A 14,667-nucleotide genomic window follows, 5' to 3' on the forward strand; every position below is an offset into this window, starting at 1 on the left:
CCCCACAGGGGAAGGGCATAGACTTGAGAAGATACCGGGTCAGTGGAAAGGTGGAACCGGTTCTCGAATGGGTCTGGGGCTTGAGGGGTGCCTCACCCAGGCTCCGCTGTGTGGCCCTCTTGGCATGATACAGTCCAGGCTGTCCAAGTCGAGGCATTGGCTGACTACATCCCCCCGTGAGCTGGCATACCTACCAGAGGCCGAGACACAGCTCTTGCAGCAGCTGTCACCCTTCTGTGCAAAGTGGATACATGCATAGGGCCTCCACGGTACAAGCTTGCCCCTGTGTCACATGTTTAGCATGAATATACTTTTTCTCCTTTTCTTTTATTTTAATTTTCGTTTAGCATCTGTTATGGTATCTGTTACTTACCCAGTGGCAGTCTACTTACCCTACGAGACGATTAACATAAGCTTGTTACTCTTATCTTTAGTGCTTAATTCCTGTTATCTCACTAGTCTCTCACCACTCACTAACCATCATTCTAAGACAGACATGTGAGTCTGGCTGGGGTACACTCCTTAGGAGCAGACTCTGGGGAGAGAAACAACACTTGGCTCATCTAATGCCTAGACACTTGGTGTTTATATTGCCTACTCATGTCCTTACTCCTAGTTTATCATCACTTGTGGTAGCTTAACATGTTTTACAAATCCACTGGTTATCTCTTGATTTCTGTTATTGAGATCCTATGTTTAGTAACAAATATAATCGTGGTCACTTTTTAGTTTACTTCCCTTTACCATAAAACGAGGCCTCTATCACCTGTACGTGACATAATGTACTATCCTGAGTTGCTAGATACATCACTTAGCCTGTGCAATTGATGCTTTGCCACTGAATTGTACTATGAAGCCTGTCTACTCATTGTTTGTCTGAAAAACCACAATGTCACTGCTGTACAATCCTGTGATTTTAAGCAATATGCCTCAATAAAAATGTGAATTATAAAAAAAAAAAAAAAAAAATTGAGAAACAAATTATGAAATTTATTTAAAACACAGTTGTGACTATAGCTGAATTGGAGATTCCCCCCAAGCAGTTTTTGCATGAATTACACAAATGTGTTGTCCGTTGACTATAATCCAAGCATTGTTCACTTCTCCGTTAAGTGGTTAAATAATGCACAAACCTGTTTTCTTAAACCTTGTTCTGTCACTTACGTTTAATAACAAGTGTTTGTGTCACTATACCTCACACCCTCTAGCATGTAAGCTCATCGAGCAGGGCCCTCAACCCCCTCTGTTCCTGTACGTCCAGTGGTCTGATCTCAATTATGTGTCTGTTAGTCCACCCATTGTACAGCGCTACGGAATTTGTTGGCGCTATATAAATAATAAAATAATAATCAGTAAGTAATCCCTTGTACAGTATCCATCCTGTTTCCAATGGGATCTAATAATAGAGGGCAAGGGAATTAAACTGCTCTAAAGTAAAGAGGGCAGCAGGCAGATCTCCGACATTTATTCGGCATATGTGAATACCTCCAACCCGAACCCAAGCTGCATTTTCCCCAATGGAATCTCCAAACCAGATCCAACGCACTCACCTTTCCACTAAACAGCAACTTCAATGTTGAGATTTTGTTCGTTTTTTTTTTTTTTTTAAACTTATGCAATGTATAATCATATAAGGTAACATTGCATAAGCCTGCCACAATGTCAATGTACCCCATCTTTGGCAGGTCCTCATCCCACGGCCCTATTTAGCCTTGTACTGCAGAGAGCCCCAGATGGAATTTTCCCCCCAGGTAAGTGGGTTAATCTCATAAGAGCAAACATTAGGCTGTTAGAGTAGGACCTGCCAAAGATGGGGTACATTGACGTTATGGCAGGCTTATGCAATGTATGATCATACACTGTAACTAAACCCCCATTATTTTAGCCTAGATTAGGTGTTTTTAAAAAAACAAATAAAATCTGTCAACATTGAAGTTGCTGTTTAGTGGATAGGTGAGTGCGCTGGGTCTTGTGTCTTGTATAAATTAAAAAAAAAAAAAAAATAGAAGATGGGGCTGCACTCAGGAATCAGGACTCTGGAACTTTGATTCAAATAAAGACATATTTTACCTGAAGACCGTGAGTGCAGCCCCATCTTCTATTATTTTGTATACAAATTTTTGCCTCTGGGATTGGCACCTGGCTATATTTTGCAACTGTTGAGCCTGAGTGAAAGGACAAAACCTGAAATATATAATCGTAGGGGGGGGGGATTTCTAAAAGTGTCATAACTTTAAATAAAAAAATATTATATTGCACAATAATTGGTCCAATGGAATATTCCCAGTCTCCGTGGTGATTGCTTTTCAACTATGGCTTCTATATAAACCTTGAAAGCGACAGTTGCTCTTTAAAGAGATACACTCAGGTCCCCATATATTCTTTACAGATCTGTCTTTGACAATGGTGACTAGTTTCATCTGTATTGTCTGCTCCAACAAACTACGCTATAACAGGGCCAGCAACTGGGCCAGCAACAAAGACAAGGAGCATATAAAGGGTGTCCCACCCCACATATGGCAAATTCCACAGAAAGCCACATCTGAAAAATAATGCATGAAAAGTGTGTGTTCCTTCCAACATACTGTCTAAACAGGTCTCCATTATCTCATTCTGCCCACAATGCAAACAAAAAGGATACTAGTCTACTGAAGAGACTTCTGCTGTGTTTCATTGTATCCTGATCACTGTGGTATGGCTGTAATATCTCCATTGGAATGTGGAAGAGAATGTTAAGAAATATAGAACATTCTCATGTGCTAGAACTAGACCAACAATCCATTAAAGCGGTGATTTCTAAACCAGCCCTCAATGCACACTTACCAGTACAGGATGTAGGTATTACCCAGTTGTGTCAATGTGTTTTTTTCCAAAAACACCTTAGACACAACTGGGTAATCCCTAAATCCTGGACTGGAAGACACACCTTGATGACTGTTTTTGAAACCATTAGATTAAATTGTCAGCCATGATTTGACAGGGCTGTAGAAAGAAACTGGACCCCAGACACTGTACATCCAGATTAGAAGCCCATCAGCAGTCTATGATTACGTCTGATTTGGGAGATTAAAGTATAAGACCAGATGTTGGCACGTGTTTTGGTTTTTTTTTTTAACAGATGCTTCCATAAAGAAATACATTTTTACTCGACAGCACAGTGTCTAGGCCCAATCTAGTGTGCAACATCCCTCTTTCTACTGCATTGCTTTTAAACAAACAACCAGCATCAACGGCACTCAGCGCATTCAACATTTGTAGCCCTTAAGTAATGTGATCTAGGATTACTTGCAAGGTCTGTCTGATTCGCTCTGCTTGTGTTCTTCGTGTGCAGGAGACAGCAGGACACCTTTCGTTTGGGACCAGTTCACACTGTGGATGAACACCCAAAGTATTGGAGGCCGAATGCCCCTGATGTTTCTTGCTTTGGTTTTCACAAAATGATGATAAAAATATTCATAACAAACCCTTTACTTTATTTACATTGTGTTTTTTTAAAAAAGGGACATGTGTGGGGGGTGGGGGAATGGGAATCAAAAATAAATCACACTTGGAGAGACAGCAGTAAGGAGTTGAGGGGTATAATGTGTATGTATAATATATGTCCGATATATTATACAGACATTTATTGATATTAAAAACCACAGTTCAATAGACTCCCTTTGGTAGAAACTGTAATAAAGGAGGTGGTGGTTTGTAAGATGTTACCCCTATGGCACCGTACCACTGTTACAAAGATAACTAACAAAAGATTAAACTAAGACAGCAATAGCTATAAAATAAGATGCTGACATAAGGACAGTGGATGTGTGGAAGGACCCTTTTTTGACGTTATTTACAGTTTTTAGTATTTACATAAAGGGGTTGGGGGTAAATCTGCTTGGACTACGTGGTAAGGGTAGCTGGCAGGATATTTTCAGTAATACTAAATCCCTTCTCAAGTCCAGTAAGGCTTGTTTTGGCAGCAAAAGAAGTGAATAAAACCTCTGGATGTGCTGTTTGTACACTCCGATCCCTGTATCCAATTGTTCTAGCTGAGACTGATGCTGCTGCTTCCCAAGCCTCTGCGAAGTTCCACTAGAGGAAGATGGTTCGGATGTTGATTTCCTTATGGGGTTTTGAATGCTGGTCCATACTTGACTCTGTACTTGTTGATGTCCACAAAGTGGAGTGTCTCAGAGTCCCTCGTGGTGGCACAAGGCACCATGCCCTCAACTCCTTCTCCCATCAGCCATTTCCTGGTGTCAGTAGCCATCTCCCGACTGACGTGCTCCAGGTTCCACTTGCTGAGCCAGGACTGGAAGCGTTGGTGAAGCCGCTTGCTGACACGTTCGTGAGACTGAAAGGAGAGCAGAGTAAATGAATGCATTATGATTGTATAATAAAGAGATTGCATTTCTCAACAACGTCATAACCAGGGTTTTTGTATACTTCTGGACAAAAGCAACTATGACATTTTAATCCCAAAACACATCATGGGCCTTGTTTTGATTCAATAATGATAAATAAAACCACTCATCTGGAAATAAAAAAAAAAGGGGGGAAACTATATTATATTTAATTAGTACTATTGTAAGTATAATGGTGACATTTAAAAAAAAAAAAAAATCTAAACAACAGAAACGTAAAATTGTTTAATAATTAATCATTTCAATTCTTCAGCAGGCTATACATGAAATTGCTGCTATGTCCCAAGTTAAGGGGCTAGTTATGCAAAAGAGATTTGAATGAGAAGTGCTAATGGAAAGGGGTTCACCCATGAGGCTTACTATTTGTTTTAAACAATTTCCTTGCCAACAACAAAGCATGGTGAACAAGGTTGTAGAATAATTATTTTAAAAACAAGTTTAGGGATTAAAAGAGTACTCGTCTCTCATCTTTCCTCACCCAAACAATGGCAGCAGAGAGACGAGACGGTCTTGGCTGTGTGCAATGATCAGCTGCATGTGGTTCGGTATAAAAGGAAACACATGGCACAAGAAAATCCTCCAACAATGCGTGGTGATCACTCTATAAGATGTATTGGTAACTGAACAATGAATAACACTAATTTAGCTGGTGAAATGACAGGACATGTATTCCTTTGAATACAGTACACTGAGAGCCAGTGATATAAAAAGCATCAGATTTTATTTAACACATAGTCCCAAGTCTGCTAGGTATTTGATCAATAATACTGCTATATCCTTTAAGAATTATTCTAAAAAAATAAATAAAACAGAAGCTTGAATCATAAGTACCAAACGACAATACATATATATATATATATATATATATATATATATATATATATATATATATATATATATATAATCTATATGTCAGGGATCAAATGTCTTAAGCCACTAGACAAGCATACCCCACATTGTTTCTACCATATTGTACGTACTTTGATGTCTAGACACAAGGAACTGATTAGCTGTAAGCAAACTGTATTTTGGGCACAGTCATAAAAAGGAGCCCAGTCCTATGTATTTTGTCGCTTTCTGAAGCTCCGTCCGCAAACCATTGAACAAACAAAAAAGACAGCACACTCCCTGGCCCATGTGTTGGACCCTCCATCCTCTTTTCCCCCATGCGCTGCATCACATTCTACATAGTAAACTGGAAGGTTGCTTACCTGCTGGGCCCTGAGCAGGGCCGTGCGACGGTACATGTAGTCCTCAGATTTTATAACATACACCATCTTGTAAGAGTTCAGCTTGAATTTGCACTGCAGCTTGTCCAGACTCTCAAGATTCTCCAAAGCCCGCTTTCCAGTGCCCTCTTTCTCCTGCTGCTCACGACCCTTCAAGCATTTTCTGATCCGGCGCAGGTTCCTGTGTTTTCACAAACAGGAAAAATCTGTGATCTCTAACCTATAGTGTGTCCTATTTGTTCATTTTGCAAAAACGCAGATATCAGCAGAAATTGGCACTTACATAAAATGCACCTGGTTACACCCCCAAGCTGTCAGTCAGACAACAGGTTGTGTTACTTCCTGGTTTGTTTATCTCAGTGAAGCTAAACTCTAGAGTCAGCTAATTGCTCAGAGCACCTGCCTTGCAAAGACTTCTCATTGAGCTGCACTGGAACGTCTGTGATTGGACAATAACATAAAGCCGGTGCGTAGAGGCAGCTGACAAGAGATCTGCCGCTTTTGCGAGCAGTTTTAGATATAACCCCAATGAAAAATACATAATTAAATGCATGTAAATTTTCATTTGGGGTATATGTACTAAACAGTGACTTTTTTGTATTTGTGCAGTGGAGTGTCCTATAATGGTCTCTATGTAATGAGATTAGTGGACAATTAGTGCCATCAGTTATATGCCACATTTAACATCTGAATCAGCCCCATTACTTTCGTTAAGCAACACACGGAGCTAGCCCATCGCTCTACTGCAGAATGACTGACACTAAATGAATACATAACAACACAATGGCATGGAAGTAACTTTTGCTCCCCATTAATGTCACCGTTTTGTGATAATACCCAAACGAGACATGAGAAATTGGAAAATGTATCTGTACATTTAGAACAAAACAACAATAAAAAGAATACAGATATACAATGAAATTACAAAACACCGGGAGGAAGGGAGGGATGGATGAAACACCACTTGGGAGCCCAGATGAAACGAGCTACCTAAATTAGGTAAGCCCAGAGATGTCTCCTATTGCAGCCAGGGAGCTGGGAGTGACTGGGGTACAGGCCGGCTACTCAATCAGGGTAAAAAATGCAGCAAGTGACTCATCATGTTAAAGGGACAACATCATCTCAATGAAGTGATCTGTGTGCAGTGCGCAGATATATATTTGTATTAAAGACATTATAATGTTGCTTTAACCTCCCTGGCGGTCTGATTATCTCAGTATTTTTTTAATGTTAAAACGGTACATTTTTTTTACAATGTATTGTGTATTTTATTTTTTTTTAGTCGGCGCTCACAGAGAAAGGGAATCGGGAAGACGGCATCATGCGGAGGACACTGTGGGAGGACATCAGGGACTCGGAGGGACAAGGTAAGTGATACTACAGTGTAATCCCGAGCTTGGCTCGGGGTTACCGCTTTTAATACTGAAAATTAACCCCGAGCAGTGTTTAGGATTACCGCCAGGGAGGTTAAGACAAAACAGGAGCAAGGACCAGTGGGTCCCCAATGCTTCTTTACTAAAAGCATTTTACTTTTTCCAGAGATTATCAGCTGGGATGATCTCACAGAGGAGAATCAGGCTGCAAAGATACTACTTCTGCATCAGCTTACAGTTACAGTTAAAGGGACACTATAGGCTCCCAGACAATTTCAGCTCATTGAAGTGGCATGGGTGCAATGTTCCTATTGCCCTCAGTGCTGCAATGGTAAACACTGTAGTTCCAGAGAAACTAAGCACTAACTTGTAGCACTAAGTCTGCCTCCCAGACAGCCACTGGAGGCACTTCCTGCATCCAAATGGACCTTTGGTCTGATAACTGATGCTGGACGTCCCCGCACTCTGTATGAGGACATCAAGCATCAGATTTTTCCCCATAGGAACGCACTGATTTAATGCTTTCCTATGGGCAAGTATAATGCGCACGCGGCATTAGCGCCTGCTCTTCAGAGGAGAGGAGCCGCTACACAGCGCCAAGGGACATTGGCGTTCAGAACAGGTAAGTAAACAAAGGGTTTTTTTTTTTTTGTCAATCTCTTTTTATTGAAATTTTGTTTTGTTTTTTCATACCCTTGCGGGTCAAGAATATTTGAAATGTACATCAAACATAATCATGAAAACATAGTATGGCATGAACAATAGCATATAAACGAAATCATGTACTAGAGAATTTGGGCCTGCAATGGTATGTTATCGTGAGTGTGTGAATTGCCTCGGGAGAATGGGCGAGTAACCATAATATGTGTGTAGTAACCCTCTCGGGTTCTGAGTTATGGCCTTCTTCTATGTGTACCCAGGGCCCTGGGGGGCGGTACGTAGGTTTGGAGCAGTCGCTCCCTCTTGCCAGTGGGGGGAATGGGGTGAGCTAGGAGTGGCTCACGGCCAGCAGATTGTGTATAGTTATAACTGTGCAACGTAGAACATGTGTGTTAAAGTCTCTGTTATTGGAATCAGGCATCAGGAGTAGGTCGCTTGTCAATGGCCTGGTTGGGTGCGGGTATGCCCAAAGCGTGGCAGAATGTCGGGAACTCCTCAAGTGTGGAGATTTTGTGAACAGTTCCGTGTCTAGTGACCACCAGGAATCTGGGTGACCTCCAATGGTATTCTATCCCCGCTTCTCTGAGGGTGCTGGTGACTTGGTTCAGCGATCTGCGCCATTGTAGCGTGGCTCTGGTGAGGTCTTGGTAGATGTTAAGCTGTGCGCCTTCAAATGTGAGTGGCGTCTTGCCCCGGAGAGCAGTCATCAGGATTCTTTTGTCTTGGGAAGTAGCACAGCGGACAATCACGTCTCGGGCCAAGTTTGGGGCTGTCCTGCCCGAAGGTGGCAGGCGGTATATCCCATCCGTATTAAATTTCTTGGCCTGTGTAGGTGGCAGGATGGCGGCCACGAGGCGTCTCAGGTAGTGAGGTAATTCGTCTTAGGAGACGTCGTCTGGTACTCCTCTTATTTTTATGTGATTTCGCCTTGTCCTGTCGTCGAGGGCGATATAGTGGAGGGAGAGTGCTTGCTGTTGATTCTGGAGTGCCAGTACTGTGTCCTGCAAGGTGGTTAGTCCCTGTTTGATGTCAGTAACATCGTTCTCTGTGGTCTGAACCCTGACAGCTATAGCCTGCACGTCAGACTTAATGGCTTCTATGCTGGTCGCCAAGAGGTTTTTGATTTCCCCAATTAGGTGTTGGAAGTCCCGCTGGGTGACTGGGGCAGACCCATCAGTGGTTCCCCCTGGTGTAGGTACCTGTTCTGGGGGTTGGGCATGTGGGCTGGGACCCCTGTGTACCTTCATGGTGTCCTGCTCCGCTGTTCCCGCCATTGTGGCTGGCGGCCTGTGTTGTTGCAGCATGGTGCTGATATCCCTGGACCCTGAGGCAGTCTCCGGTGGGGGTTTCTGGGACCGGCAGCCCATTTCTGCCCAAGTGTGTAGGGGTGCCGTATGGGGATCGTCCCCTGCTGAGTCCTCAGGCTGGTCGAGGCCGTCGAGGAACGCCGCCCAATCGAGGGCTGCAGCCGGCTTGTAGGCCGCAGGTCTGCGTTTCCGGCGGTTCACACGTGCCGGGCACACAAACGGCATGGGAGGTGGTAGGGGAGAGTGCCAATGATGCCCCTGGTCAGGAGTGGGTGAGTTGGGGGTGTTAATCCCCACTTGTCGGGTTTTTTGCGGGTTGCGGTCGGGAGCTGTGCTGAGGTGCGACCGCTCCGGCTCGTGGCCAGGCTCCGCCCCCCCCCCAAACAAAGGGTTTTTAACCCTTTATTTACCGCTGTGGGAAGGCGCGAGGGAGGGGGGATGCAGAGGAATATTTAGTGCCAGGAATAATTTGTATTCCTGGCACTTATAGTATTCCCTTCAAGTTTAGTAGCTTATTTATTTAAAAGGGGGGGGGGGCAAAATCTAAACCTACTTAGGAAATCTATAATCTTAAAAATAAATAGATTTATTTATATAAGAGAGTTCCTTCAAGATGGAAATGGTAGAAGACATATCTGACAAATTAAATTTTATTTATGTTAATCTCAAGAATAATGATTTAAATCTGCTCAGTAGTGCCCACATTTATGGGGCAATCAGCAAAGGTGACTAGCAATACCATGTGTTGGGAAAAGATCACATTTATACACATTGACTACCTCCCGTCAGTATTATTAAATTCACCCTTGTGGTTATTTGTCAAACAAGCAATTAAAGAGAATCGCTTAATTTAGGTCCAAATAGTGTGGTTTGAGAATGTTTCCAATCTGGCTATTTCAACCTAAAATTCACCTAATTCCTGGTCTGGTGAGGAATCTATATATAACTAAACACCTTGATGCATCATGATATCTGCAGGCATCTATGACACGCAGGACAGAATGAAAATGGATTTTCAGTACCAGGAAAATCACCAGAGGGAAAACTTTTGTACAGATTATAATCCTGGTTAAGTTTGACTTTGCAGAGCGAGAGTTAAATATGCAGCTCACCTGGGTAAAAATACAGGCTTCTGTGTCAGGTGTTCTCTCAGCTCTGGGGAAGTGGAGTCACAGTTCATGTACCTTTCCACATAGTCCGACCATCGCTGGAAGAAAGAATGGGGAGCGTTAGTACAGAGCCCAAGGTGCAAAGTGACATAACACAGAGAAGAGGTGAGAACACGTAGCCCAAAAGAATGGAAGAGATGGATAGTTCACCGTTACACCTTGAGGCTGGCATAGTATCATGTGAACTGCTGATTTACATCTACCTGGCATTAGATAAGGGGGAGCAAATGAAACTGGGACGTACTAGAGAGGAAACACAGAGCACAAATACTCTAAATAGTATAGAACGGCCTTTCTAATTTTTTTTATGGAGCTTTATATAAATCTCCAGAAGTTTATGAACTCTCACAAAGAACATTGTAGTATTTTCTACCTGCGACATGCAAGATAAATAAATAAAATAAGCGGAGCTGCTTGCAAACAAATTGTGTTATTTCTTAAGATAGAATCAGATAAGGACCATCCTAATGCTGTTGATATTTATGTTCCCAGATACACGTATACATTATTAATTATTTTTTTTGGAGTTTGCTATTTGGTGTTAAAATTCTAAATTTCCTTTTAATTCTCTCCAGTTTCCATTTCTGAATGTTCCAAACCACATCCGGTGTCTTCAATTCGTTACAGAGTAAGCAGGGACTTTTGTTTTATGAATAAAAAACTACTGATGGGCTTAGAGGGTTAGCTGACTTCTCTAAGACAATCTGCGGCTGCCCTGTCCGACGGCAGTTCATGCTTCCTCTATCTGACTTTAGTAAATAACTGCACGCTGCTAGATTTTAGTCCAGGTAGCTTTACTAACTGGAGCCAACATTGCTGAGGAAGTCTATTCAGGAGTATGAATGAATTCCATTAATCTATGATGTCAACATCTCAAAGTTGGCTTAAGATGAGAATTCCTAGTAAATTAGAGTATATTTTCTCTCTATAAGTTCACTCCATGCCTGAACAGAACTTCTGTAAATTAATACATTTAAAGGAACAACTGTAGCCCGCTGTAGTGTTTACAGTGCCAGGAGTAGCCTGGTGTCCTTTCAGAGTAAGTTGTCAAACTATTTTACAATCTACCAAGGTGCAGCTAAGCAATTGGAGCCCTGTTCTTTATAATCCCTGTGTGGCAGACTTTAATTAGTTCCACTGAACAATCCAGGGTCGTGGTCATTTGTTCGGAGGATCAGCTGAGCACGGCCCCATAGTGAGCCACGCTTAGCTCAAGAGAAGCCACATGTGGCTCAGGTACCAATGTAAGTTGTGAAACTGTTCTAAAATGGTTGACAAATAACTCTGGGCAACCTTAAGGGCCCTCCTGGTCTCATAACCATTACAACGGGCTATAGTGGTCATGTTGCATTGAGTGTCCCTTTAATCATATCAAATATGCTGATCTGTAAGCAACATCCACACAAACCTGGAATAACAGACTAATCCAAGCTCAGAGTTGTACCCTATTACTAACTATGCATAATTATTGAAAGACAATGGCTATAATAAAGGAACATGCCAATGGGAAAATCTCATTGAGAAGCTTCTGATTTTGAGCTAAGAGCAAGCGCGTGCTTGTGGCTTTCAGTCAAAGTTCTCCAGGCCAAAATCCAGGGAGTCCGTGGACAGGACTGAAGTTGACGCATGTGCAGACGCAGACAGGAACACTACAGCCTGGGGGAGAACGTGGGAATGCTCCAGCAAAGTGCGTCGGCCACTTCGGTTAGCTCCGTGGAATCGGAAAGAAAACCTGACAGCCAGTGAGGTGGTTCTGAAACTAGTTACAAAAGTGCCAATTTCAAAATCCTCACACAAGTAAGCTGAAGTGCTTTGTGTGTGGAGGGTCACTTTAAGCACTCATCTGAAGCCAATGTTTAAAGTCAACTGGTGACACTACGGAGCTGAAAATTGCGAGGCATCCGAATTTCGCTGCTCTCTTTGGTTGTTGGTCAAGCTTATTTAACAGTTTGCAGTGGTATCTCTGTTTTAGTGGTGTCTTTCGTATCATATAAAGAAAAGGGCTGGATTAAGTAAAAGGAAACAGTGGCTTACATTATAAAAGGTGTTTTTGCAATTCCTGCACGCATTCTTTGTCTTTCGTTTAAATGAAAAGTTGCTTTATTTTAAAAGCAAACAGCCTGCAGATTTTAAGATTAAAAATATATATATATATATATATATATATTTGTTACCCCAATATCCTTAATAGTCAAATTTAAAAAAAAAAAAAAATGAAAAATACTGCATTTCACAAAGAGGAGCACAGTAACATCATAATCTAATTGTTTCATTTAAGTGTGATCTGTCTGGACAACGTGTAAGCATCTCCAGAAAGCAAATTACTCCTGAAATTAGGGTTATCATCTACTTATATCACAGAAGCCTGAAACAACTCAACTCATCTTTTCTTGTAGTAACAGATTAGTAAACATATGAAATAACAGCTTGTGTATGCGATGAAGAATCTGATTTCTGGGGCAATTAATTTTTTTTTTTTCTATAGCACAATTGGAAATCACCTTTTTTAGATTAACAGAGGAAAATGTGTGTGAAACGTTGAATACGATAGACGCAATCCTTTTTCTCTCGAGTTTGCTGCTACTGTTATTATAAGTCTCTCCTAGTGCCAAGTAAATGTTGTTCATACTGCAGCACACTGTAGTGGTTATAGTTCTTGGAAATATTGTTCTAGAACATCAGAAAGCCAATAACAGACCAACCACCAATATATCCCATACTCCCTAACTTCAGTGGCAAAGGTGAGTAATGTCCGCAGTGGAGTTGGCGTCCGTGCTGGATCAAAGAGAATTTCAGCTTTGAGAGTGAAAGACCAGCACAGCAAGGTTTACTCTAAACAAAAACACTTTTTTTTTATTGAATTCACTCTTCAAATATTTTAGTATCACCGAAAAGGCCTATAATTCAGTGTCTTTACTTAGAATTACGATTTTGCTTTTATTAATGTCAAGATTCCGAACGTTGTGAATGTAATGGAAGATTCCAATCAAAGCTAAACACACCTTGATTCCTTATCAACTCCAGTGTGTAATAGTGGAGAGAGGGCGGCACAAACAGGCTAGGTCTACACATTATACATGATTGGACAGTGGTGGTCAACGACACTTTATTTTATAAACTACTTTTATGATGTATCCAACATGATTCACATCAGTCATTCAGGTGCTGTTGCAAGTCACTCCGCAGTTAACCCCAAATTCCTCAACGATGGTGTCCTCCTTCATACAGGATGAAAGTTGAACAATGTATTTTTTTGTTCCATAGACCTAAAATAAATCATCCACCCTCAACATCTAGAAAGCTTCAGAAATGTTCGGATCACTTTAAAGAATTACATTTCTTTAATGTGATTCGTTCTTTAAAACATTAAGAAAACCCATGCCATTGAAAACTATGAATCTTTGTTTTTAGAGGTCTTTTTTTTTTAGGTTGGAACATCTTAATATACTAGCAAAATATTATAGTTTACATTTAAGCAATTCATATGAATAAGTAAATTTCACTAATGAGGTTCGCAAAACATCACAATATGTGATCACAAAAACCAAAAACACAAGTCAACTTCAATTTGCAGACCTTAAAAGAATCAAGGTGTAGTCTATCCAGGTGCACTCTCAATATTATAAATCAACTTAGCAGGTGGATAGAACTAATGTGGTTAAGCAGAAAGTTTTACAATCAGACCAACTTAACGCTGATGGGACGCCATGACACAAAGAAGGCCATAAAATAATTTGCAAAGTTTATTAGGAAATGTATATATTCCGTGTGAAACTGTACCAGAGGTTATTATAAAAATAAAAACAAAACTAGTCTGTTTTCTTACTACCCAAGTAATTCTGACCACAAACGGGTAACCCTGCCACCCAGAAATGCTAGCATTGATTGAACAAGTGGCAGAGAGCAAGAAAAAGTGTATTAAGCCGTTTATTAAAATCTGTGTGCTCCATGTTTGATAAGATGCCAGGTGTTGCCTTGTAGTTACATTCCTAACCCACTCTTCTGCCTTGACGGGTGAGATACAAATTTAGATAAGTTCATTCAGCCTTAAAAAGACCACCAGTGTTACTTGTAGTTTTTTCACATCAGGTTTAAAAGCAATGAACTGTGGAATGACAAGTTGTGGGATTTTCCTACATGGCTTTCTGTATTAGAAATCTCTCATTATTTAGATAATTATTGCATACGTAACTAAACTAACACTAGAAGTTTTCAAAACTAGTAGGGTTATTCAATAAACTAAGAACTCTAAAGAAGAGACAAGGTAATTGCAAATTTAAGGCTAAAATAATGTTCTAGAGAAAAAGTCTCCAATCTCAAAGATTTTGGTCTAAAATCTGCAGTTCCCTTGTCAAGTTTAAAGTTTGGTAAAGAACGCTTGACTGTCATTATCCGGGTTACTCACTTAAAGGGAAACTACAGTCACCAGAACAACTATAGCTTAATGTAGTGGTTCTGGTGTCTAAGTTGTCCCTGCAGGCTTTTTCCATGTAAACACTGTCGTTTCAGAGAAAAGGCAGTTC

The 14,667-nt window shown here is 41.1% G+C and overlaps 1 protein-coding gene across 5 annotated transcripts in view; it reads right to left on the minus strand.

The window, feature by feature from the left end:
- Positions 1-3,452: 3,452 nt before the first annotated feature.
- The window catches only part of SIN3A (SIN3 transcription regulator family member A), a 49,090-nt gene continuing 37,875 nt past the window's right edge, over positions 3,453-14,667 (minus strand). For all 5 annotated transcript variants that reach the window (XM_063449321.1, XM_063449316.1, XM_063449318.1 and 2 more), the window contains 3 exons: positions 10,088-10,182; positions 5,618-5,816; positions 3,453-4,336 (listed from right to left, as the gene is read on the minus strand). In XM_063449321.1, the coding sequence (XP_063305391.1) occupies positions 4,106-4,336; positions 5,618-5,816; positions 10,088-10,182 (525 nt within the window). In that variant the 3' untranslated portion in view covers positions 3,453-4,105. The remainder of the gene's footprint in view (positions 4,337-5,617; positions 5,817-10,087; positions 10,183-14,667) is intronic.

The sequence above is a fragment of the Pelobates fuscus genome, chromosome 3 (assembly GCF_036172605.1).
Source record: "Pelobates fuscus isolate aPelFus1 chromosome 3, aPelFus1.pri, whole genome shotgun sequence".
In the NCBI taxonomy this organism is placed as follows: domain Eukaryota; kingdom Metazoa; phylum Chordata; class Amphibia; order Anura; family Pelobatidae; genus Pelobates; species Pelobates fuscus.